Source organism: Bactrocera oleae, chromosome 6 (assembly GCF_042242935.1).
Source record: "Bactrocera oleae isolate idBacOlea1 chromosome 6, idBacOlea1, whole genome shotgun sequence".
In the NCBI taxonomy this organism is placed as follows: domain Eukaryota; kingdom Metazoa; phylum Arthropoda; class Insecta; order Diptera; family Tephritidae; genus Bactrocera; species Bactrocera oleae.
Window position 1 is genome coordinate 9,306,619 of NC_091540.1, and position 26,795 is coordinate 9,333,413.

The 26,795-nt window shown below is 33.9% G+C and overlaps 1 protein-coding gene across 4 annotated transcripts; it reads left to right on the forward strand.

Annotated features, from left to right (window-relative positions):
• The first annotated feature begins 25 nt into the window (after window positions 1-25).
• On the forward strand, window positions 26-25,907 carry FucTA (glycoprotein 3-alpha-L-fucosyltransferase A). 4 transcript variants are annotated; one of them, XM_036360941.2, is made up of 7 exons: window positions 26-423; window positions 19,124-19,363; window positions 19,418-19,623; window positions 19,693-20,282; window positions 20,348-20,579; window positions 20,655-20,838; window positions 21,644-25,907. In XM_036360941.2, the coding sequence occupies exons 3-7, from the start codon at window positions 19,538-19,540 to the stop codon at window positions 22,157-22,159; spliced, it is 1,608 nt and encodes a 535-aa protein (XP_036216834.2). In that variant the 5' UTR covers window positions 26-423; window positions 19,124-19,363; window positions 19,418-19,537; the 3' UTR covers window positions 22,160-25,907. The 4 variants fall into 4 exon arrangements, with proteins under 4 accessions (XP_036216834.2, XP_036216835.2, XP_014086292.2 ...); XM_036360942.2 differs by having other exon boundaries at window positions 19,124-19,309; XM_070110957.1 differs by lacking the exon at window positions 26-423 and adding an exon at window positions 13,842-13,968.
• The last annotated feature ends 888 nt before the right edge of the window (window positions 25,908-26,795 follow it).

The following is a 26,795-nucleotide window of genomic DNA, read 5'->3' on the forward strand; positions in this document are numbered from 1 at the left end:
GAAGGAAAATTCAGTTAAAAAGTTACGTGAAAAGTCGCCACATCGGCAAGCAATAAGTACGCGTTGCGCGCATTTACTGCAAAAAATATCCTGTGCGCTGTTGTAGCAATTAAAAAAATAGCAGTGTGAAAATCGAAATTTTGCCAAATTTTAGCAAAATATATGCATAGAAATACGAACGGAAAATGAAAAGTTGAAAACAGCAAATTAAGTCGAAAGTCTAAAGTCTACCTTGAAAATTCGAAAGCACATCCTTAAGTGAGTGATAAAAGTGTACGATTATGTATATATGTACGACGAGAAAATTACACACATACACATAAACGTATGTATGTATGTATATGCACATGCACGCAAACAACGCAACGAGCACGCACATATCCTTGTGTATCCTTTGAAGTAAAAAAACAAAAATAACTACTTGTAAGTAAAATACACGGCCAACAAAGTAATCCATAACCAAAAAACCAAAAAACAACCCAAAAAATTAGGTTAAATATTTAGAACTGTGTAAACACACAAGTAATATTAATAATTTAAGTTTCATAATCAAACCTGAGGGTTGGATAATCAACAAATATACAAACACACACACACATGTGTGTGTATATACATATCTATGTTGAAATACCAATAAGGTAAATGTGGCAGTCAAGCGCTGGCAAGCGGCGAACGGCAAACGACAAGCGGTGGGCGCAGGATCAAAGGCAGCCGCGAACGGCAGCGCCAGTGGACGACACACGCCAGCAGCCAATTTCAAGTTTTTAACCTTTACAATATCGATTACCCAAAAATGGAGTAAAACAAAAACAACAACAAAAAGCGCACACAGTGAAAATTACAAACACTCCTTCGCGTTAGTTAGTTAGTTATTTTCCACCTTAAAGCCAACGACATGTGCCAAGAAGTCGTAGTGCCAAGCAGCGACTGCGAGCACGCTTTTATACATATGTATGTGTTTGTGTATGTATGTACATAGCAGTAAGTGTGTTTGTACGATTGCATATGCTCACACTTGTGCTTTGTTGTACAATAAGTAACTCACATATATATATATATATATATATGCTTACTTAAATAAATTAAATATGTAACTATGTATGTATGTGCATTTAAGGACATGTGTACCGCGTGGGTGGTGGCCAACAGCGTTTGTGGCAGCACTCATAATTTCTTATAAACTCGCGTTTAGTGCGTCAACTGTAATTGTCACTTCCTAGTAAATGATTTTTGATGGTCAAATAACATATTTACATATGTATATTTGTAGTATATGTAGTTGCAGGCATTTATTTGAGTGTTTTTGTGCTTGCTAGACGCGTTGTCGCTTCACTTTGTATATACTCGTATATACAAACAGATGCGTGCTAACCACATTTTACTTCGTTCGACGTTATTTTCACTAAAAGTTTCCATATTGGTAGCGTTTTTTGTCGTTTTTAGCTTTTCTACCTTTCAATATGTTGAATTCTTGTTAAGTGATTATGTTTGTACCATATACCATATGCACTTGCAGGTCAGAAAATGCGAATGTAGCAAATTTTTCATGAATTTTTTGTGGACAAGGCATTTTTTACTTATAAATAAATAAATTAATGTACATTTTACAGAATGCAATGGGAAAATAATAATGAAATAATAAAAAATTTCGGCTTCCCTTGATCCTGTAGCCGATCTAAAGTGGGACCTCTGCAAAAATTGTGTCTGGCGGTGAGAAAGATTTTTCTGCTTATAACTAACTCAAATCTAAAAACCAAAAACATTTATTATAACATTAGATTAATATAGCTAATTATCGAAGGACTAGTCAAAATTCTTCACAATATGTTGGCAACTTAATTAAAAATTAAATTTTGGGAAAATATTTACACCTCAGATTGACTTAAAATATCGAAATTGTTATTAACAAGAAAAAACAATAACTTCGGTTGATATAATACCCTTTACAAACACAAAAGATTCCTTAGAAGAACTTGATTCCGACCATTCAGCTTGTATGACAGCAATATGCTATAGTCATTCGATCTGAATAATTTCTGCGGAGATTCTATTATTGCCTTAGATAATGATCCGTTCTAAATTTCGTGAAGATATCTCGTCAAATGAAAAGTTTTCCATACAAAAACTTGATTCCGATTGTTCAAATTGTATGGCAGCTATATGCTATAGTGGTTCGATATCGGCCATTCCGACCAATGAGCAGCTTCTTGGTGAGAAAAGGTCATATGCTAAATTTAAAAGCGATAACTCAAAAACTGAGAGACTAGTTCACGTATATACAGACGGACGTGCAGACGGACATGGCTACATCAACTCAGCTTATCATGCTGATCATTTATGTATATATTTGATAGCGTCTCCGACGTTTCCTTGTGGGTATTACAAACTTTGTGGTAAACTTAATATAACCTGTTCAGGGTATAGAAATCTTATTAGTTCAAGCATTAACTGATAAATATTTCTAAGAAATGTGTGTGAAAATTACAAGTTAATCCGACCAGCTGTTTCGGAGAAATATTTCTGAGCGATTACACTAAGTTAAAAAATTCTTATCTCCGAAATTATTTGCCGCATAAACTACAAATTTTCAAAAAATATTTACAAATATTTGTAAATTCTATATACTTGCCATATATGCAAATCAATCGATTTTTTTTATAACTTTCTTTATTGTATTTTAATTTTATACTGTCAATACAATTTCTTAAAATAAATAAATAATAATCGCTTTTATTTTTTTTTTAATTCGCAAGTGGCATCCCTTAAAAGGTGTAGGCGCTGCTGATGCTGAAATTTCAAGCATCATATTACTTATAAAAACATATATTTCTTTGAATGCATAAATTTTCCAAAATATGTCTTAAATAAAACAAACAAATTTACAAAAATATATATATGTTTTCCAAAAAACGTAATTTTTTTAATTTTTTCTAAATACCATATATTAAATTTTCTGATTTTATTGCTTTCCACTTTGCTCGCGCCTTTAATTATTATTATTTATTTATTTACATTTTGTTTATCAGTGGTTTTTGTATATAGTCAAAAAGCACATCACGCCGACAGCTAGATTTGTTATCAACGTAATTACTCAAAAGCAATTCGAGCTAAAATATTACTGTAACAAAAATAATTGTAAAATTTAATGCCACTGCAGTATCGATAATTGCTTTTTAAACATTGTTGTATGTAGGTCTGTTAAAATTACTAATACAAATTTTTTACTCATTTGCCGCTATTAGTTATGACGTTACTGTGCCCAATTGCTAATAGGCTGTTTTGCCTGTACTATAATATACAATAATATTGAGTTAAGCTTGGCTTGTAGCACGCTGTGCTCAAATTTTAACCAAAATAAAATTTCGAAGAAAAAGGCACAAAAAATATAATATATAGGGTAATTTTATAAAAAATTTAATAATATTATTAACCACTGGTGGAAGCTTTAAGTTGCAGAGTCAGAAATTTGGAATCTTAAGCAGGCGACAACTTAGCAAACAACTGAAGGTATATTTATTTATTGTTGCAGACAGAATTTTGAATATGAAATGGGTCTACAAAAAACAGATGGAGCTCTGCTTCATTCGTCTGACTGTCTAAGTCGCTGGACTAAAGAATCGTACAATGTGATTTTTTTTCTCTTTAGAGACAGTAGTATAAAACATACGCCACTGAATTTAATGATAATATAGCATAGATATAGCAGATAATATAATATAACGATTTTTTACCAGTTTTATCAGCGGTCACACTTGAGATCAATAAATTTTTATAAGAAAATATGAAAGGAGATAAATTAGGCGTTTGTTATTAAAGGAATATAAATATTTTTATTTATTAATTTTTAGCGTACTTTATTGTATATTATTGGTATTGAGCTGGTAGATTTCATAATTATTTTATATAAATACAGATAAAAGAATGATGAAATCTGTCAGCCTGTCAGTCTGTCTACACCCCAATTTGTATTTACTTTGACAGTTCAATCAAAAATTAACCAATAGTAGACAAACACGGAACAATATGTGCTAAAAACTATAAAAAACAAAAAACAATAACTGAACTATGGCAGTTTTAAAATATGACTATATTAACTGTACTCAGTAAAATCGTCAATTTACATGCACTCAATATTTATGTTAATTACCCATTTTTCAGCTAGTAATAAATATTCCAGTACTATGTAATAAGTTTAGCTACTAATTGGAAAAATAAAATAATAATGCTTTACAGACGAACTGTTCGCTGGTATTGTTCTATTTCAACCTATTACTAATATAAGTAAGGACGTGCTAAGTTCGGGTGTCACCAAACATTTTATACTCTTGCAACTGGCACGGATCAAAGTCGGCGAAATACTTTTACATATGTTATGGCATATGATGTGTTGGGTTAATTGTATGATGTGTGACAGTTACTTGATTTATTTTTGACACAAAGTGTTATTTGGCGATTTCTGTCGAGAAAAAAATCGCTAGCTAGAAATTGTGTGCTTCTATTAGCATTTTTGCTACAAAATTTTTGAAAACGTTGAGTATTAAAGAGCTTACTTTAGGTTCCTAATGCGTTCATTAATTGTAATATCGTAGAAAATTTGACACCTGCCACTCTTTCCTTCAATGTTAAAAAATAGCATCACTGAAGTAATGAAAATGGAACTCGAAAATCGTCTTCAAGTATTGGAGCAATAACAGAGGCTCTAAACATTTCTTGTAGGCCAAATCAACCATGTTTTATGTTGGTGCAGTTTCTAAAGATGTAGCGCATCACCGTCAAACTCGTGTCAAAAAATCAATTTTTTTTAATTTGAAAAAACATTTGACATCGCTTATCTCAGTTAGTCAGCAAGTTTGACCCGGTCATGCATTAATTAGCTCGAAAAAAACTTTTAAAGTTAGTAAAAAATATTTTTTTGAAATGGGTTAAACAAACTATAGAGTAGAATAGTATAGCTTACATATGAAAGTCGTTAGTATTTTTCTAAAAATTCTTATAGTATGTAACCACCCATTTATCACGAAAAACACAGAACATAAATTAAATACTTTCACCAAAAACATTGTTAGTCATACCAACTCGTACTCAAACCCCTACTACTGTGCGCATATGGTCAACATGGTAGAACGCACAATGGCAACTCTACGTAGATTAAACAACTCTACGTAGATTAAAGTTGATGGGCAAGGTTATATGGTCGGTTTACTTTAGTGGGCGTTATTGGCTAACATCAACAATCCCACGTCCATGCATTCTTTGTTCGGAGTGCAATGCATGCAAGAAGTAATTGAAATTTAATTAAAGTGCACTTGGCAGCCATATCTCACTCGAGAGTACAACACGCAACTTCGCATACATCCTCGATGCGCTGCCCCACCTTATAGCCGCACGGTCCATACCGTAAAGGATTATTATTAGTATTATGTTATATATAAAAGATTGCTGTTGCAATTTAGTATTACTTTTGTGTTGCGAACATAATTATATTTATAACGTGTCTCTCCATTTTAATTTTTACCAACTATAAATATATGGTAGATGGTCATTATGCTATGATTATCGGAGTTGATATGTACATAAAATATCTATTTTTACGTATTTTAAAATATAAAAGAATATAGAGATGTTTGATATTTATCGATTTCAATTTATCGTTTATTCAACATATTGATTTTATTTTATGATTTTCAAAGTTGGTATGTACTTAAAAATCGTTGTTTTTGCTTATTTCAAAGTAAGATTTCAAAGCCGTTCGATATTTATCGATTTATATTTATACTAATCGATATACGATAGTAATCGTGTAATGAACCTTAGGAAGGTAATATATCCAGAAACATTTATTTGATAGTTGAAAGCCAATTTCAGTTGTCGATTTCATGCGCAATATATGAAAAAAATCGAAGTCGAATTTTATCACATATTCAAATTTCTATTCTCTTAAAACTGAAAAACTACGATAAAAGTAAAATTCAATTTAAAAATAGCGATAATTATTTTATTTTTCATGTTAAGCTGCGAAAACAATCAGAAATGGATATCAAAATATTTTTAGAGGCAGGTTATTAGCCGCAAATTCTGAAAATTAGTATACTAAATTTGTGAAAACTTGTCTAAAATAGAGTAAACAGTGTCTCTATGATTGAAGTTGTATTTTTCACCACATTACAGATCAGTAAACTTTATCGGATGGCAAATCACTATTTGTAAATAAAATAAAAATTACTTTATAGTTAAAAAAGTATTGTAAAAAGTATAATTAAACAAGTATATTATCACTAATTAACACTGCTATCGATTGCCTATAATATATCGATACACATCTCTAGTATGTACGAGTTCTATGCACACTCCAACACATAATATACATACATACATACATTTCACACACATGCATCCACTTGTTTATGCACTCTCATGCGTTTGTAAGCTTCCTCTTGTTTTTGTTTCTTTTATTTTCCTCCACCGCTTTTGTTTTTGCCACCATTGTTATTGTTTTTCTTCGTGCAGCGCATATCTGTACAAGAGTCAAGTACTTTAACTGGTGATGAGCAGAAGATGGTGAGACCGAACACAGTTGGGGCGGCGAGGAGTAAAGTTTTAACAATATTTATACCACCAAATAGCCCCACTGCACCAATTTCGCTAAGACATCCTTCACCACCGTGAACATCGTGAACAACAAGCTGTGTAGCCTTGTATTGCTCTTGTTGTGTTTGTTGCCAACACAATGGGTACAGTGTAGCTGCAGCTATTGCAATATTATATAAAAATATTTGCAACACACCCACTCAAAAGTTGACGAACTCATGTGCGAGTCATTACCCAAGTTATTATAAGTCTGAGGGCGTTATATAGACTAGCCGGGGATGGGCTGCGAACGCTATTAACTTGCAACCGAATACTTAAAGTTGTGGTTTTGTTTGCGGCATATATTTCCTCGTACATATATTTCCACTTTATCAGATTAGTTCAATCCTTGAGTAACGGGTGCTCCTAAGAAGCTCCTATTTTTCTCTCGAAGAATTGGATCAATTAAAAGGCTGATGAAAACACGTATCGAGTCATGGTGCGGTTTATATTGGTATGACACAAAAATTTTGATCAGAAAAAGGCGTTCCGGATATTTAATTTCCGCAAGATATCGTCACCAACTACCATCAATTTTCGGCAAAAATTACCAACAGTCATCTGCTGGTCATATGTTATTTGTCCATTTTTACCCTGAGAAACGTAGGAGAACTTTAAAGCATATATAAATATTATATATATATATATATGATAAACGTAACAAGCTGAGTCAATTAAGTCCGTTGTCCGTCTGTCTGTATATACGCGAAATAGTTTCTCTGTTTGCGAGATATGGATCTGAAATTCTTACCAAAAAGCTGCTCATTTGTGGAATCGATATCGAACCACTATTGTATACCGCTGTCATGCAAACTGACCGTTCAAAATCAGGTCCATGTATAGAAACGGAAACGGTTAAATCTCCTAACAAATTCTTCAGATCGAACCACTATAGCATATATGTAGCTGACATACAAACTGAGCGATCAAAATTAAATTCTTGCATAGAAAAGGGTATTATAAGTTCGCTGCAACCGAAATAAACGTGTTTGCTTGTTTTTTGTATTTTGAATTAAAACAACCTACATGCACCACCCTGTAGGCTAATTATTTACACTTTGGCTTAGTTCTTTGCATGCTTCGTGCTCTGCGACAAGTTTTATTGATAAAATAATTAATCAAAAGTACCCTCTACTTTGCATTGGTGGTATTTAGTGCGCGTTAATCACACTACATATATTTTCTAAACACTTGTCGTTGTTATCTTTTAGACTTAATGCCCATATGGCTTGTTGCGTTATCGACGATTAAAACTTCATTACGCTAATGACACACCATCGAGCGAACACGAATGAGGTGAAATGGTAATTAAAGCCAAAAGTAGACCGACGGAAAAATTAAAAATTTATTAATATGATACACAGATATAAAGTTATAATTGTAGTTGTATTAATGAGCACATGTAAAGTCCAAATGTTTGTGATACCGTTCGCGTTCAAAATTACTAATTTTTTAATAAAATATGTTGCATTGTGAATTGTTAAAAAATCTCTCAAAAAATGTTTGGAAAATACGTCACATTTATTACCGTACGAACGCAGCACTGCTAATCCTTTCCAAAATGTTGACTCTCATAGCCAATATTTTATAATACTTTTCAACTTTCCACAGTTTTCACATCCACATATCTCCTTCTCCTCCTATCTTCTTAAAGTTGGCACGTTTTTCGTCTTCTATCATCGCTAGACATACTATTAAGATGCTATAGAACGTAAATAATTTGTTAGAAAATTGTACGCTTACAACAGATCTAGACCTAGCCTACAAAAGAAAGAAACGAGATTTATGATTTATTTCCCATATACGCAGTATCTTTTTAGCTCGAAACCCCTGACACTTTAACCCGTTTGAAAAATACTTTTTCTAGAGGTCTGCTGGGTCTAGGTTACGATTCTCCGCATTCGACTCATATTTTTGCTCGGCGAGTTACTATTTCGAGTTTGAAAACAATAAACTAAAAGAAGTCTGTGAGACCAAATGTAAAAAATACGTTGGATGGGATAATATTTAGTAGCACCGAATTCAAATTTGACCAATATTACGATGGCGACGGCGGAGACTTTTTTCTTTGCTAAATAAAGCCATTTTCCCTGCAATTTGGAGAGTAGAGTCCTGTGACTGTTTTGCCCCTCTCCTAGCAGTCAGGTTAGATCATCTCTTGTGAATCCCATCAACCTTCCAGCCGTTAGCACATTCTTCAGGTTTTTCCGATTTGGTGCGCAGCGTGAAGGTAACTACTTCAAGTAATTCTTTTCCTCTAATATGTATCAATGGATTCATGTGTCGTCAACGTTCACGAATCGATAAAGAAACCCCTAAGAATAGCGCGGAAACAGAGTCAAACACTACTGTAAAGTAGACGCACCGATGCGCTTGTTGTTCGAAATGCGCCAACGCAGCATCCAAGGGGAAAGCTGGGTGTGGCTCATGATGAAACCAATTTTTGGCAATCGTCATGGAAGGAAATATCAGCCTATACAGCAATTAACACCGCTAGAAATTTACGTCTAAATGCAATACTCAAATCACTGACCGATATTGATATAGATATTTACCCATTTTTCTAAAAACCGCGGACACTTTCGCTTCCACACGAGCTCAAAACAAAACTGCGAGTCAGATTCGGCTGACCTTTTGACAATAGCCGTCAATGAGGAATACACTAAACACTCATTTTTGATCTGTGACTTAGTTTTAACCAAAAAAATTGATCCTACAAAGTTTAAGGTTCCAAAAGTTTAGAGATGTCTGCCGAAAGATGAACGGTCTTTAAAAAAAAAATGTCTTATATATTACGTGTACGAACTCAGTTCATAAATAAAAACTACACAATTCATTCATTACTAATTTGCAGATTAAGCAATCAATATCTGTAGGACCACTCTGGCAGCCTTTGCATTTTAATCGCTTCCTATTTCTACGCGCGCACACACACACATACAATAACAAGCAATCAACAAACGACTCAGAGGAAAACGGCTGAATGAATGCGCATAGGCATAGGTGTGCGTGCATGTGAGTGCTCACGGCAACGCATCAATGAAACCACAAATCGAGTATGTGCATTCCGCAAATGTGAATAAGGGGACAAATTAAAAAGAATATAAACAAAACAACTTTAGCGACAACTAAGTCATCCCAGTGCACTTATAAAACACTTGAGTACGCTAAAGTGGAAAAAGGCTGCGGATGCATAACCACAAAAAGTATAGATACAGATGTGTGTGTATGTTTTCGAGTGAAAGCACGCACACATTCACGCGCGCACAAGTGGTTGGAGCGAACAATCAACCTGATTACCTGGAAAATGTGAACGCAGTTTTCTAGCACCAACTAACTAACTGCGAGCATACTCACGCCAATACACTGGCACTAGGCAAACGTGAGCTGCTCATACAGACGTGATGTGACGTATACGCCGTGTAGATCCCCCTTTGATGCAACCAAATTAAAGTTTGCACAGGAAAATGTGACGCGAAAGAAAACACTTAAGCGCAAAACCCCAATATGAAGTGGCACTACTTAGGACTACCATGTAAATATGTAGTTGTACATATATATGTATATACCTATATATATATATATGCCTGTATGTTTATATGCCAGTTTATACGTGATATTTATATGACAAGCACTGCGCTACATAAATATCATGTAACAATTTGGAACGAGTTTGTTTCTTTTGCTTATGCCAGCACACACACACATTCACATGCATATTTGTAAGTAGACGGTTATCTAAACACTTCCGCTGCGATTGCGAAAAATAGGTGCACATGCGGATCGCCAGGAAACCTCATCTTCGGAAATAGTCCGCAGGCTTAACTGGAGTTTGTGTACATTCAACACAAAATCACTTGTAAATGGAACTTTTTCTGACAAAGTGGTACTTGTGGCAGTTTTTTTTTTTTGTCGCATTTCTATTCAACAAACACAAAATTGGGTGTAGTGTACTTTGCTCACTTTATAAGTTAGATAAAGTAGTTTCTTTATGTGGCGCTCTGTTTGCATATTCCCATTGGTCAAATGCAGGCGCTGGCAAATGCGGAAACTGTTGACATATATTTGCAAAAAAGGTCAAAACGTTTGCGTGTAAATATGCTCATTTCAAATAATTTCAACAAAATTGCAATAAAGTGCGATTTTTTTTATTGAAAAGGTGACTAAACCTCGCAATTACGTATTCAGAAATAGAGTTATTTTACTTTGGATTTAATTTGCTATTGGAAAGTTAGACTAACAAATGTGTTGAAGGGAATATGTGAACAGCTATGATTATGTTTGGTTGAGTAAAGATTTTGTTTGGCGAGATTCAACTCGTGTGGTATATCTCACGATCTATTTGCCCAACTGCTTTAATCAACCTAGAAAAATGAAAAAACCGTGCCCACAACAATCGTTTATATTTATACAATACTATTTTAATTTTTTGCCTAAAATGAGTAAGCGTTCAATTATTTGTTTTTAGCTGCTATGTGGCTCGTTAAGCGTTATCGATCAACGTAAGCGAATCGATCAACCTATAACAACAAGAAGACAATATTGGCGGTATTAGCCTTCGCTGACATTGTCACTAACGCCTACGCAATTGTGTTGCGCTTCTTGCTCTGTTGAAAAAATGCCGCTTTCCATGTAAAAAAATATTTTTGTAACCAATAGATTTCGAACAGCGTCCATAGCTTGTGTTTTCTAAAAGTCACTACTAACAGCAAAAAATACATAAACAAAAACCTTTGCATTTCCATTTTTGAGGGTAATTTGATTAGGAGGTCGATCCCAGAAGGGATCCCACTTGGACAGCTTAAGACGCCAGTCCGTTGTGATACCTACGACTCCTATAGTCCGGATCAAAAGACCCTTACAAGTCGACAAGACGTCTTGTGCTGACTACAAACTTGTAAAGACGGCCAATATCCATTACGGATAGGTATTCAGGACCGCCAAACGTGTGATTGCCGAGATATTTCTAGATGCACTTTGCTCAGGGCGAGAAGTTCCCCCGACCTCCTGCGATCCACTCTTGGCCAGAAGGATCTCGCGGTCGCACAGGACCTAGTCGTCGACCAACGTCTGCTGAGTGCACGCGAGGTCCATTGATCCAAAGTTAGAGCGCAGGACGCTAACGGAGATCCTACCCGATCCCATTCCGATGTGAGCGGGGCAAAGGTGCCCCCCCTGGCTAGCTCATCGGCTTTGCAGTTTCCAGCGATTCCGCTGTGACCAGGCACCCAAACGAGCCTGATGTTGAAATAGCCAGACGCTACCTCTAAAGAGGACAGACACTGCTTGACTAGCTTTGATTGCACGGTACGTGCTCTACATCATGCGGCATAGTAAAACTTATTTAAAATCTGTAAACGTTTTTTTGTTTTAGCATTAAAAAAGCAGTCATATGACTTTAAAGCGGTAACATCTCTTAATAATCTCTTGTATCGCATTCAACTCGCAAACTTTGTTATTGCAATTATATGTACATTTTTTGACAAGAGAGCAGCGCGCAAAGATAGCGAGCAGAGAGATGGCGAATCAATTACGGCTATTATATATATTGTACTAGTAGTAGTAGACTCTAAAATGTTTTTTCTAAACTGCTTTGACCACTGGGAAACATTAACGGAGCATTACACCCATCGTAGTGTAGAGAAAAGCAACTAAACCTCTGCGATATAAATTTGTGTACGAAAGACCTAGAGCAGAGTCTTTATTGAACGAGTACGGTTCTTAGTTACATATATAAAAAGAGCACTATTTCGACAAAACAAACTATTCACTTTAGGGTTTATCTTTTCATGAATCGCATTTACAGTTCGAACTTTCACTATGACCAATAATTTCACCATCAGCTTATGCAGTCCGTTACATTTTAATATAAATACACATTTGATTTGCTAGATTGAAAGCATGAACCGAACTCGTTAACCATTAAATGTCATTGGCTTAAGTGCGCACTGCGTCGATTTAGTTTGTGCTGTAACTTTGCGATATTTTCTTAGTACATGTCCACCATTCAAGTGCATAGTAGCTTAGGCGGGGACTCATGATAAGTATTGTCTTCATATGAAAAGAAATGAAGTCACTCAGTACGCGTGCATACATTTCAAATATGCGCTGATTAGAACGTTTGACATAGAGCTTAATGAGCTTTTCATATTGACATGTGCATGTACATACATAGGTACATATATATGGTATATAAATGTATATATGCATGATATATATATATATGTATATTCATAAATATCTTATAACACGAATTCGTTTGCGCTTAACGTGAAAATAGACAGTACTAATATAGAATTTGTCTCTAAAATATCACATGTGCGTTTTTAATCTTATCTTTCCCAAAAAAAAAAAAAACAACAATAAAATAAAATAAAAGCCTGTAAGCATTGAGCAATTGCAGAAATATAATAAACGCCCATAATTTTATGCAGTAAAGTATTTTATCGCTCAGTTTAGCATGTGTGGTGTATTTATACCTTAAATGTAAATAAAATAATTATCTAGTATATATGATATATAATTTCTATATATATTCAAGTACGATCTATATACATATATGCAAGTAAGATATACATACGAATATATTATGACTTCTTTGCATGCCTCAAACTATAATGCTGAAAATGTCTGCGATAATTCTCTAGATAATTTGTTGTTTTGAATTTTCAATGTTGTCTGTATGTTTTTCAATAACTATACATAAATAAAAGCATTTCAAAGCATTTGACTTTTTATAGACTTATTTCGCAGTATTAAGTGAATTTGAACATATAACTAAATTCCTAACCCTAATTATGGGCGAAAAGTACAAACCATGTTGTTTTTAGTGTTATTGTAGCAGCATACAGCATTCCCAATATAGTTTTCGCCAATGTTAGCGCATTGAAAAACCGTTACGTAATTAAAATCCGAGTTCGCTCACATAGACTAAAATTTATTACCGAACCGAAGCAGACTTTGCTGGCCGCACATGCCAAAAACCGAATTCAATGATCGGTTTTTCACATATCGATGCGCCTGGCTGTATGCTACGATCTTTTGTGCTGTATTTCTGAAATAAAAAATTTTCATTTATATTTTATCAATTTATCAATCATATTTATATTAAATAATAAATACTTGCAAACACATGTAATTCATTTCATAAAGGGTATAAAGCTGCGTGCTAAAGCAGCAGACAGCACATTTTTGAATGCTCATGCAATTTACCAATCAATTGCGTATTTTTAACGGAGCTAAAAGCATGTTTTATCACTGTTTTTAAACACATTGACATTTCGCTAGCAATTTCAATAAACTAATTTAAATACGAAGAAATATAGAAATTTATTTGAGTTGGTAATTATATATATTGCTTCTTATATAAAATGTATTTCAATAATATTGTACACCAAAAAGTTAAAGTTAAAAGAAGCGTTTAAACTTTCTCATATATGTACATATGTACATACGTATATGTGATATTACACAGTGAGACATATTCATACATATGCAAGTACGACAAGTGCAGTGAATATTAAGAGGATTATTCAAATAAATTGTTTAAAAAAAAAAACATTTTTTATCAAAGTATTTTAATGGATTAAAGTTCTATATCAAGATCAAAGCTCACGAGATCACTTTGCATCAATTTTATACCCAAACAAATTTTACTTGGACTGACCAAAAAAAACTACATTTCCACATATTTTTATACAAATCTTTATTTTCGCCTTCAAAATAGAGATGAAGGCTTCTGAGCCAATAAAAGTTTGCCAATGATAGTCTGCAGTGCCTTCAGCGAATTTTGGTGTTTTCGAGTTTGGCACATTTTTGCAGCGCTACTTGTATTTGTTAGATTTTGCACTGTTTCGGCATCATATACTTAAACGCGCGTCTCGTCAGGGGGGGTTTCAAGTTAAAAAAAAGATTTTTTTTGCGAATTTTTTTCTTAAATATGGATTGAGTAATTTTATTCGGACCTTTTGTACATTATTGAGCATACTTTCGACAATATAGGGTAATTTTTTCATGCAGGAATATTGAAGCATAAGCCGGTAACAAAGCTTCCCCCAGAACGTCTTGATAAAAGAACAATTTGCGGTGTTCACCATAACACTGCTGGAAATTATACAAAAAAAAACAAGAAAAATTAGTTAAATTATGATTAAATCAAAAAGGCGGGATACCAGAAATAAAATACTTTTAAATAACGTGCTACTAAATTTTTTTGCTATTCTTTGTTGTAAATGCGTAAGTACGATAAGTAAATGAAATAAATACGCTCACTTTGTAGGGCATAAGGTTTGTACATATATATGCCTGTGCGTTTTGTGCCAATTCCTATGCTTCCTCTCTAGCTGCTTATAGGTATGTTGTATTGTTGTTTTTTGTTTAAAAATTCGCGCCCGTTTCGTCTTATTTATGTTTTGTGCTTAGGTTTCGCGCCCGGTTGTGTGGATTTTTGTTTGTTTAAAATACTTATTTGTTTGTTGATATACACATATATATATACATGTATATGAGCACTGTAACTTTGGTGAGTTTTGTGTGTTCTCTACATTTTTACATTTATATATTTGTATATAAGTATATATATATTTTGTTTTTATATCAATGCATACTTTTATTTCACTGCACTGGGCCTATATGCATTTATTGTATGTTGTTATTCTTTAATAATTTATATACATAAGTATATATGTATATATATTTATATATATTCACTTTTTTTTTCTTTTTGAGTCACTGCACCATTTTGAAATTTTTTGCCTTAGTGCAAAATTTTGTTACTTTTTAGTTGTACCACTGCACTGCACTTTGTTGTTATATGCATATCTTTTGTTAACTCAATTTGTTTTCTTTTTTTGTGTTTCTGTTTCTTTGTCACCACTATAATTATTTATTGTGTTTCTTAACACAGTTTTTTGTAAAAATCCGCAGGTACCTTTCGGTAAGGCTCGCAGGACCATGAGTAAATAGATACACAATTTATTGGGGATCACCCACAACTGCCTTAGAAATAAAACTCGCTTTATTTTAAAGAAAATCCCGTGTTTCGATATATAATAAGTTTTGCTTTATTCCGGAATATATAAACAACGTCTTTCGATTTTGACGAAATTAAAAAAGATAGAAAATAACTACGTAACACTCAGGATCGCTGTTGTCGACAAAAACGAATAAAAGCAGCAAACAGTATCCGTGTTGATTCAAGCGAATGATCGAAAAGTGGTTGCGGAGTAATGTCGCTCGCAGTAACCGTAGCACACCGAAACAGAGACGTGTTGAATGTTAAATGGTCGAGTGTGGTTTTGCGAAAAATCCCGGCTGTTCTTTTGTCCATCCTTTTTGTTGAGTTGGGTAGTGTACAGGTACGGGGTATTGTGTTGAGTGCGAGTGTGGTGTCATCGACTATGATGTTGTCCAATTTGTGGTATGGGAAGTATTAGGGTGCGCCAGTAGCTCATTTTAACAATCTGCATTTAAAACGTTAATCATAAAATCATGATATTTTATTATGACTTGTATTGTTTCTTTGTTTTTAAAGTTTATTTTTTATTTATATATTATTTTATTATTATATATTTTTAAAAATTTTATAAAATGAAGACACTTATTTAGTGATATATATACATATATACGTGATATAGCTATACTCGGGAATCGAGCACCTAAAAAATAATATCGAAATGCAAAATACCCAAGAGTTATTTTTAAAATACCCAATACATTTTCTTTCAACAGTGCCATAATTGACAATGTTATGCAAAATGTGTGTATGTTTTGCCAGTTAAGAAAATAAAAACTAAAGAAGTGCATTAAGCAATCGCCTAAAAGGCAAATGAGTATATTGAAAACAAGCACTAAAATTATGAGTTCAGTGAGAAAATGTTCTCTGCCGTAAAAAGTGAAAAAAAATTTTATGCCAAACCTACGAGCTTATTTTTACGATGAAAGATCTTTTTATGAAAACCGTAAGCTTTTAGGAGGCGCCTTAAAACCTATAGAACTACATATTGATTGCATGAAAACCTCTTATCTGTTTAGCTTGGTCAAAAATAAGCGAAAGTGTGCTTGTGAGTCTACTATTGTATGCTGATTGTAGGCGTAACTTTATAACTAAAATATTTCTCTTGATTACAAATTTTAAGAGCAACTGCGTTTACTTTACTGTGATCACAATTACTTCATTATTTAAAAACTACTGCTATTATAGGTCAACAACTAATTCTAACACTATAAATAGTTATATGTGCATAATTGAAAATATTGATATAACCTATATGAGTTATATGCACTACCAACGTTTGAGCGAAAAAATGATCGCAGTTGTCAATTAAATCACCAATTTGATACCAAAACATCTAGTTTACACTTTCTCGGAGAAAAAAGTTATAGTTCGAATTTGGTTCTGAGCAGATAATGTCGCTCAATATAAACACACATACATACATCAAAAATTTTTAGTATTTTCTCAATTCAGAAAAGTTGAATATATTTATAAAAAAAATTGTGACAGCTGTTTAAACAAATTTAGTGCTTATTCAAAAACGAATATTTATTTGAACAGCTCAAGTGCTGAATTAGATTAGTAAACAATTTCAGACAATATGGGTTTATGATTATTTAAATTTTTGCGTTATTATTTATCAGTTAAGCGATTTTAATAGAAATTTAGTTCAACACACAAAACTGACCTCTTTTAATAAAATGGCAGAGTTGGATCGATGCACAAACCTACATAACTCTTTTTCAAACATTTCTCTGTTTTTAATTCTTAGAAATTTATTCAAGAATACGCCGACACTTCATTATCATTTTCCATATTCATATATTTTTTCACAAAAAACTTCTAGTATTCGTGGGTTATCGATATCAATAAAGTCTTTATACCTTTATTTGATATAAACTAATTTATTTTTTATCCAAATTTACCGTTTTGTCTGAATTTTAGGGTATTGGAAATTGAAAATTTCGTATTCGGTAATTTATTTACATTACACCACAGTGTAGATAGATTAAATAAAGGTATGCACCGCGACCTATGGTCTATTGTGGCCACAGTGTTATAATAGGTATAACAAATGCGTAATGACAATGAAATTATTTTTATTTATATCTACGCACACTCGACAGACTTTAATTTTTTTTACTTTACTAGTATAAAGCTTTCTTAAAGTATGCTTAAACTTAAAATATTTTTAGCACCCCTACTGACAGTGTGAAAATGGGTGAAATCGGTTAATAACGCCGCCCATTACCCATATAACGGTTTTGATTAAAAATACTAAAAGTGCGATAACTTATTTAATAAACCATTCAGAGACGTTGACTTTTACACACAGAATGGTTATTTAAGTTTTTCAGAAGCCAAAACATAAATTGGCCAAGGGGCGTGGCACGGCCCACCTTTAGCGAAAAACCCATATCACAGGATCTGTTCGACCGATTTCAACCAAATGGTATGTAACATTCCTCTCACATTCCCATGTTGATGTGTGAAATTGGATTACAACCACGCCTACTTCCCATATAACACAAATTTCAATTCCATCTGATTCTCTCACTTTCTAATATGCAAATAAAGCAATAATTAATGTATCGTTATTAAATGAATAATGCCTTTAAAGTATACCCCCTTATGACCAAAAATTGCCCAAACAGAACCAAAACTGTTCAAGCCCCTAGGTACCGAATATGTGGACCGCAGTACATATACTCGACTTTTCACCGAAAATATCGGTTAACTTTGGTTCGGAGTTGATATCACATGTACATACCTCATTTTTAATATAGTTTTAGCTGACGCGCACTAAAATATAGCAATAAAACTAAGTCTAAGTATATGGCCTTCAATCTATATAAGACAAGAAGCTACCAAATTTGATTGTAATTTATTCACGACTTCATCGAATAATAGATGTTTAATTCTTTCGCAACATTTTTTATTATAAAGTTTTGCCAACAACTGACCCGGCTTTCATCCTTGCAACTTACAAGCGTATAAATGTACGAACTTAGCCCTCCCTTACTTGTTTCAATTTAAATATGCGAAAATAAATAAATTGAAGGCAGTTAAAAGCGCCTCAAGTAAACATTAAATATATACTTTTAGGTCTACCTACTATAGAAATATGGTTAAAAACAAACTTGTTTTGAGAAACAGATACAATATATAGTTTTTAGACACCATAGAATGTCGCATGACATAACTAAAACAAATTTTTAAATGTATTCTCGCTGAAAATTTCATTGCTCCTAATTGTATACTAAATATTCCAATCATATCATAAATTTTAATTAGTATAGTACTATGCTCAGTACAAGCAGATAATCAAATCGGTCAAGAGTTTCGAAAATTTCAAAATTATGACTAATAATTCATGCAAAGGCCGTACAAGCTCTCTGATAACTGTTCAAACAAACAGCCAAGTGAAACTTAAGATCTGTATATTCGACTGAACGAACTCAAGAAGGAACAACACGATTTTTTATTTATTCATATATTTAGTACTTGCAGCTCGGAAGTGCACCAGGGGAGTAGTCAGAAACAGCTGTGAAACCGTTAAGAGCAGCAAACAATATCAATAAAAAATACATACATACATATGTATGCATGTATGTATATAATTTAATTGGAAAATATGTTTATACCGCTCAACACTCGCGAAACGAACAGCAAAAGTCCACACTCAAGGTATATTTATGCTCAAAGAGCAGCAATAACTGAGCTAACAACACAAGCACACATGTATAATGTAATCGCTCCAAAATGTCGACATTCTCACAGCTATTGTATTTATAGGGAAATGAAAAACATTCTGTAAATGTCGTTGACGAGACGAGGCGGCGGTTGAGAAGTGCCTTCCAAAGCGGTTCGAAAACTAGCTGGAGAACCACACGCTAAGCGGATAAAACACAAAAAATGCGTCGCCCGAAATTTTCGTTAAAGAAATATTTTTATTTTACACTCTTTTGTGCGCTACTGCTGATATTTGGATTAAATTTGCGGTAAGTCGAAATACACGCGCGCACACACGCATTTGCTAATTAAACCGTTCAACTTCGAACTTCTTTTAGTGAACATGAAATTTGGAAATCGAAAAGCGCTTCACCACAACGACAAGCGCGTTCGCAAGACGAACAAGCGGCGCAACCGATGCCGCCTTATACGCATAGCGCCTTTACTGTTGCGTCGGGCGACGGCGCAGCGGCGCTGAACGCACACGTCGAAAACTCGGGCGTAGCGCCTGCGCATAGCACACACAACGTGCCACTTGTCAACGCTGGAAATAATGAATTGAGCGAACAACAACAGCAGCAACATTTGCATCCAGGACAAGTGCCATTAGAAAACACCGCCGCACGTCTTTGGTTCTTCCGGCAGGGTGAGTACTATCCAAAGCCAGCGCACGCCACGCCAACGCGTACAGGACAGGGTAAACGTGGCAGTTATGTTGGTGATGTTGGTGGCGCAGGCGGTAGTTTGTTGCGTGGCAAGAAGCATGATCCACGCGGTGCTGGACTTTTTCCCTATCAAAACCCGCATAGTGATCGCATCGTCAATCAGTTGATGTATGTGCCGCCGAACTATAAGAAGGTGCGCGCCAGCGGGCGAATGAAAATCATATTGCTTTACAATGGACTTGGTCCATGGAATGTGAAGCAAGGTAACCGCATTGCTGATATGTAGTTTTGTTGGCATTTTTTTATTATTTTTAACATACAATTGAAGGTCGTGATGTCTTCCTACGCTCAAAATGCCCTGTGGATACCTGCGAACTGACATCGAATCGTGGTCTCGCCGACAAGGCCGATATGATACTATATAAAGATCATTTCATACCGACTGGCCTGGGTAGACCAGCGAACCCGCAGCAGGTCAGCATGTTGTATTATCTGGAATGTCCATATCATACGCAAAACGTGAAAGTACCAGACGCCATTAATTGGACGGCCACCTACAGGTAAACTCGTTTCAAATTTTTTCTCCACTTACCGCTGACTATTAGCTTATGCATCGTGCTTGCGTTTAATTGTAGACATGACAGCGACATTGTAGCGCCTTATGAGAAATGGGTCTACTATGACCCGAAAATCAAACAAGTGGAGCAGGATCACAATTATGCCATGAATAAAACGAAAAAAGTCGCTTGGTTTGTGTCGAATTGTGGCGCACGGAACGGACGCTTGCAATTCGCGCATGAATTGCAAAAATACATAGATGTAAGTATCTGATATAATTTATGCTAAATAGGAAGAAACAGGTTCGAAAGAGCAGACAAGTCGCCTAAGCCAAACTTCCTCATAGACTTCACCAACAATTGGGAAACGTTTTGGCACTGCCATAAAAGTTGACGCCATTGTTTAACGCCGGTCAATACTCAATCGGTGTTCACGGGGTTAAATATCTTACTCGATTCCAATTGTAGAAAGTACTATAAAATAGAAATGTCTCCCTCTTAACTTCCCCGCTTTTGCGTGATCAAGGCTAAAACAACGCGAATCGTACATATTTTGACATCCAGCGGCGCTTTCAAGAATGGAAACAAAATTTTTAAACGGATTTGTGATGGGTTCAAGGCGCTTGCTCGATATATGAGTTCTAATTATAGCGTGATTTTCAGTCTTCACACAAGACTTTCTATAGCAGTTCAAGTGCGATCTCCATCTTGGAGATCAGCCATAAAACCTAACTTAGCATTCATAAAATGCCGACGCTCCAAAGCTATCATCTCTTAATCGTCACAAATAGCAACCAAGTGTATTTCAGAGCGAATAGTTTATCGTACTTACAGCCTGAAAGCGCTAAGAAACTTTACTTAAGAACTGTATATTATAGAGATTAACCTTCTCAAGCATATTGCTCCACAATCATTAGTAACTACTCAAACTTGCAAATACATACTGCAGCTTAATCTATTTTAAAGTTATGTCTTATTAATCACTATTAATTCTACTATTTTTCTTGTTTATCCCACACCCGACTTCATCTCATCTCTTGTGTATCCATCATCGTGCATTTATGTAGGTACACATCTACGGCGTTTGCGGCAACTACAAATGCTCACGCAACACCGCCGACAAATGCTTCGATCTACTCGATCACGAATACAAATTTTACCTCGCCTTCGAGAATTCCAATTGCAAAGACTACATCACCGAAAAGTTCTTCGTCAACGCACTACAACGCAATGTTTTACCAATTGTAATGGGTGCACGTCCGGAGGATTATGAGGTGAGCTCACCACATCGTTCCTACATTCATGTCGATGAATTCGCCTCGCCCAAAGAATTAGCCGAATACTTGCACATACTCGACAAAGACGACGAACTCTACAATTCGTATTTCAAATGGAAGGGCAGCGGTGAGTTTATTAACACGTACTATTGGTGTCGCGTTTGTGCCGCACTGCATGACGAGGAGTCAATACGTAAACCGCGCTGGTACACGGACGTAAATGATTGGTGGCGCGGTCCCGGCGTCTGCACCAACGGTTCGTGGCGTAATTTTAAGGCGCGCAAGGATGTCATACGCGACGATTAGTGACGACTGCCGTTGGGTTATTGGCTGGCAATTGCAAGCATTGTTATTGAATATGTTAAGTAATAGTTTAAGGTCTCTTTATAACAAAAAACAACACAATACAAAAACAAAAACAAAAACCAAATAAATAATACCGAATTGCTTAGTGGATGGAATGCGTGCGGTGTGAACGTGAGTGCATGATTATACACATACATACATATATGCAAGCGTATATGTGTGTGTGTGTGTGTGTGTGCGTGAGTGTTTGTTGATATGATGCACAATGCGACGGACTCAGCAGCAGCGGCTAGTTGATTTTGGCGCTAGTCAGCTGTTGGCGGCACGTTTTTCAATAAAAAAAAAAGCATACACACAAGCAACATATGAACATAAATATACATACAAACAATTTATAAAAAAAAAAAAAAACAATTTATAAAAAAAATTAAAATATAACAAAAATTTGCTTACTTGCATTAGATAAAGATTGCATAAAGATTGTAGCAATTAATATTTGTAGCAACATTTTGTACACATACATACATGTATGTGTATGTGCACATGGTTATGCGCTTATGTAGAACTAAAGGCAAAAATTATCGCGTAATAGAAACCACGTAATTTTCGGATTTTTGTTTAATTCAATTTTTTTGCAAGCAAATAAATTTTATTAATGATTTACACAACAAATTAAACCAAATTACGTACATACATACATTTGATAACACGCACGCATTCATACATATTTCCGTACCTACATATGTATGTACAAGTATGTATGTATGCAGAAAGATATGTCGCATTGCGCTTTGTTTTTACCCATAAGAACAACATTTGTGCCGATTTTGCTGAAATTAAAAATTTTGCTTACCGAAATCGCGCATACAACTATACACATACATACATACAAACATACACTTGCTTATACTTATAAGTCACGTGTGTTTAGCTTGTAAGCAAATTATACGCTAAGTTAGGCAATTTTTTTATAGATGTGCGTAAGAAAAAATATCTCAATTACACAATAGCAATATGTATTTGTAAAATAGCATATATACACACACATACATTTAGGATAAGTGTAAATGCGCATAGTTACATACATATGTATGTAAATAGCTATGCACATATTGCAAAAAATATACATATGTGCATATGTTTTTGTGTTAGCGAGTATTGAAAACGTATCATACAAAGGTCGTGAAAATTCCAAAAAAAACAAAAAAATCAAAAAAAAAAAATTAAAAAAAAAAATGAGTACAAAAAAATGTATCAACAAAAATTCAAAATTTCTGAAAACTGAGTTAATTTTTAAGTGAGCATAAGATAATTTTTACATTTATACTCAAAAATTATAAAAACCGCCACCACATTTTAACTTAAACCCATACAAAACACAAATACATACATACAAGTAAGTTGTATTAGTTTGTAGGCAAAGTGTGCGTGTTTAAAAGAGTGTGAACGTTATTTTGCATGTGTAGTAGTTATCGCTTGTGCGTGTATGTATGTGTGCATATGAATCTTCCAACGATAAATAATACCCAGTTCCATGCATACCACTAACAAAGCAGTAATGACGGCGTCAAGCGCTTATAATTGTCGCAGAAAATTTTTTGTAAGTTTTAATCAACCAATTAAAGCCAAAGTGAATCCAATGAATCTAATTATTTGTAATATTTAACTTTTTAAGTTTGATCGAAAACTACTTTATCAGCCTTTATGGTCACTGCACGAGCGCGTGAAGAGATCGAAAACAATTCCTTTGCAAACATTTTTTTTTGCAGATTTTTTTCCTCAACAATTCACTACAAATATCTGCGCGCCCGGGTTTTCGCTCTACGCGCCTGATTACAGTTATTCCGATTCTAGTTGCCGTCGGCGCTTAAATCGATATAGAACTGCACATAAACTTAAAAAATCGGCATTTCATGTTACCTTTAACGGTATCCTATGCAACATTATTTTTAAAGTAACATAAATGTAAATCATTTACGCAGTTCAATTTTGTGTCGGTCTATTTTTAAGATTTTGTATATTTTTCATAGTGAAAAAGTAAAATTTGGAGTTTGTAATTTATATACAATATTAGTTTTTAGTATTTCAGCAATATGCACGTATGAAATCTTTATTAGATGATATACGAGCTATGTATATCTGCATGAAAAGAAGAAGCGATGCTTCAACATTTTTGAAAATAATTTAAATTTGATTAACAAAAAGAAATAATCGAAACTTTGTAGTGATTTTAGAACTTAGATTTTGGTGCGTCTACATAAGTACAGCCTATACGAAGCTCGCTTGTTGTTGTTATTGTTGCAGCGACAGAAAACATTTGCCAAATAGTTTCAGGAATCGTTTAAACGAGAGGCGGATCTACGTAAACGAAACGGAATTGCATTTTTAAAGGACTAAAGACTAACAACGCGAAGATCGCTCTATCTCAGCAGCCGTTTCGTTTTTCGAACACAATCTGATATTTTAACTAATTTCAAGAAAAGATAGATAAAAACTTATAAGATATAGTTTTTCATAACAAAAATACTTCATGTACAGTAAAACCTTCTTCTGACTGCTGAGTTTTTTTCTATCATAATTATTATTTTTTTTAATAATATTTATTGTTATTATTATTATTATTATAAATATTATTATTTTTTAAATATTATTATTATTATTATTTGTATTATTATTAGTTTGTAGGCATGGCACTTTAACCCTTTCTGATTCTGATATATATTGCTTGGACCAAAAATAATTTTAAAAGCTTGCAAGTGATGATGTGAGCCAATAAAATTCTCTTATTGTTGTTGTAACACCAGATTTACAAAATAATAATTATTAAATAATTTCAGAAAAATAACCACACTGATAATTTTAATTCTTTTAACAATAATTATATTAAAATAATATGTTTAACTTTTTTGTAAATAATTTACATACATAAGTATATATTAATTTTTATACAAATATTATATATATTTATGTCTACATATGTATATGTTTCCTTATGTGTGTTTACTTATATAACAAGCTCTAAACCGGTAAAAATTAACTCGCAACCACCACATAACTGTAATTTGCACACACACACACACACATGCATACAAACATAAAATAGCTAATATTCAAAACAAAAATATTGTAAAAAGGGACAAAAATATATAGCAACGCGTTTATTGTAACAAAAAAGCCATTTCAAACCGTTATAGGCGCTTTTCATTGTTAAACACACATACATACGACACGCATACATAAGCAACACAAAACAATCAGTAAACACAAATTCCTATTTTCTTTGTCGCTTTGTTAAGTTAATGTTTACACAACTTACAATCTATTATATCTGACAATATTATACACGTACATACATACAAACGCACATACTTACATATTTAACTAAAACCATGTACCAAGAGTTGATTGTATGTGTGCATACGCACAAATCTGTGTTTATATTTGTGATTTATTAAATATAAATGCAGTTCGCAGATAATTCGACAATTTTTTGGTTTCGAATAACAAATTTGTATGAACATTTTTACTTTCGTTTATATAAAAAGCAATATTTTTAAGCATTTATTTAATTGTAATATTATTTTACTGTGATAAATATTACGTAAATTACCAAAGGATGTAAAAATTAGCGAGAGATAATGCTGAAATAAAAATAAATCAAAGCAAACAGTTGCGTATTAATATTCTAAGAAAAGTGAGCAAAATAATCATAAAATTAGAAAATAATAAAAAATACGACTTTATAAAATGTTTTGGAAATTAATTCAAATATTTTGAGAGGTTATGAGAGTTAAAACAAAAGCTGATTTACAAAAACACACGTGCAATTTTTATAGCATAAAAGGGTATTAAATTCTCCTTATCTTGTTTTTAACCGCTATTAATATATGGTATAGTGGTCTGATATTGCCGGTTCTGACAAGTGATGTGATTTTAAAGTCACGAGGTGATCTCACTTAATTTTTAGGTTACTAACGTGCTTCGTTGTAACAAACATTTGTCTGATTTCGTTAACTTTCAATTCGCTCACATTGTTGATAAAAAAAACAAGAAAAAACGTTGACTTTGGTTACACCGTACCTAAAATACCCTTCCCAAATACAAAAGGTCCTTTACAAGAACTTAAGTTTAAGCACTCAGTTGGTATGTCAGCTATATGCTTTAGTAGTCCAATATCGGCGGTTCCGACTTGCCGCTTCTTGAGGAGAAAAGAAGGTGTGCAAAGCTACAAATCTATATCTTAAAAACTAAGGGACTAGTTCGCATATATACAGACGGTACTTAGGTTCGCCGACGCTTCCTTCTGGGTGCTGCAAACTTCGTGGCAAACTAAATATACACTGTTCAGGGTATAAAAAGTGAAAAGTGGTCATGATCTTGCCCTCTGATCGGTTTAATGTCGCTCTTAAACTACTTTCTTGCTCTCTTTCTCTCTTTATCTAACTACTACAGCTATTGTAGCAAAATTTGGTGGTGAACACTTGATTCTACAACGTGCAATCAGAAAAGAGCGTCATATGACCAGCCCAACTTGCTCATACCAGTATTATTAAACACGACTAAACTTTTGATAACTTGAAAAAAAACAAAATCAGAAATATAAACTCGATTTTGCTTTTAAAAAATACAAATTGGA

Bases quoted from the DNA above. Each gene is read 5' to 3' on its own strand.
- FucTA (XM_036360941.2), top strand. From the start codon at position 19,538: ATGCGTCGCCCGAAATTTTCGTTAAAGAAATATTTTTATTTTACACTC. The intron at 19,624-19,692 runs GTAAGTCGAAAT...AACTTCTTTTAG, and splicing joins ATATTTGGATTAAATTTGCG to TGAACATGAAATTTGGAAAT. The intron at 20,580-20,654 runs GTAAACTCGTTT...GTTTAATTGTAG, and splicing joins AATTGGACGGCCACCTACAG to ACATGACAGCGACATTGTAG.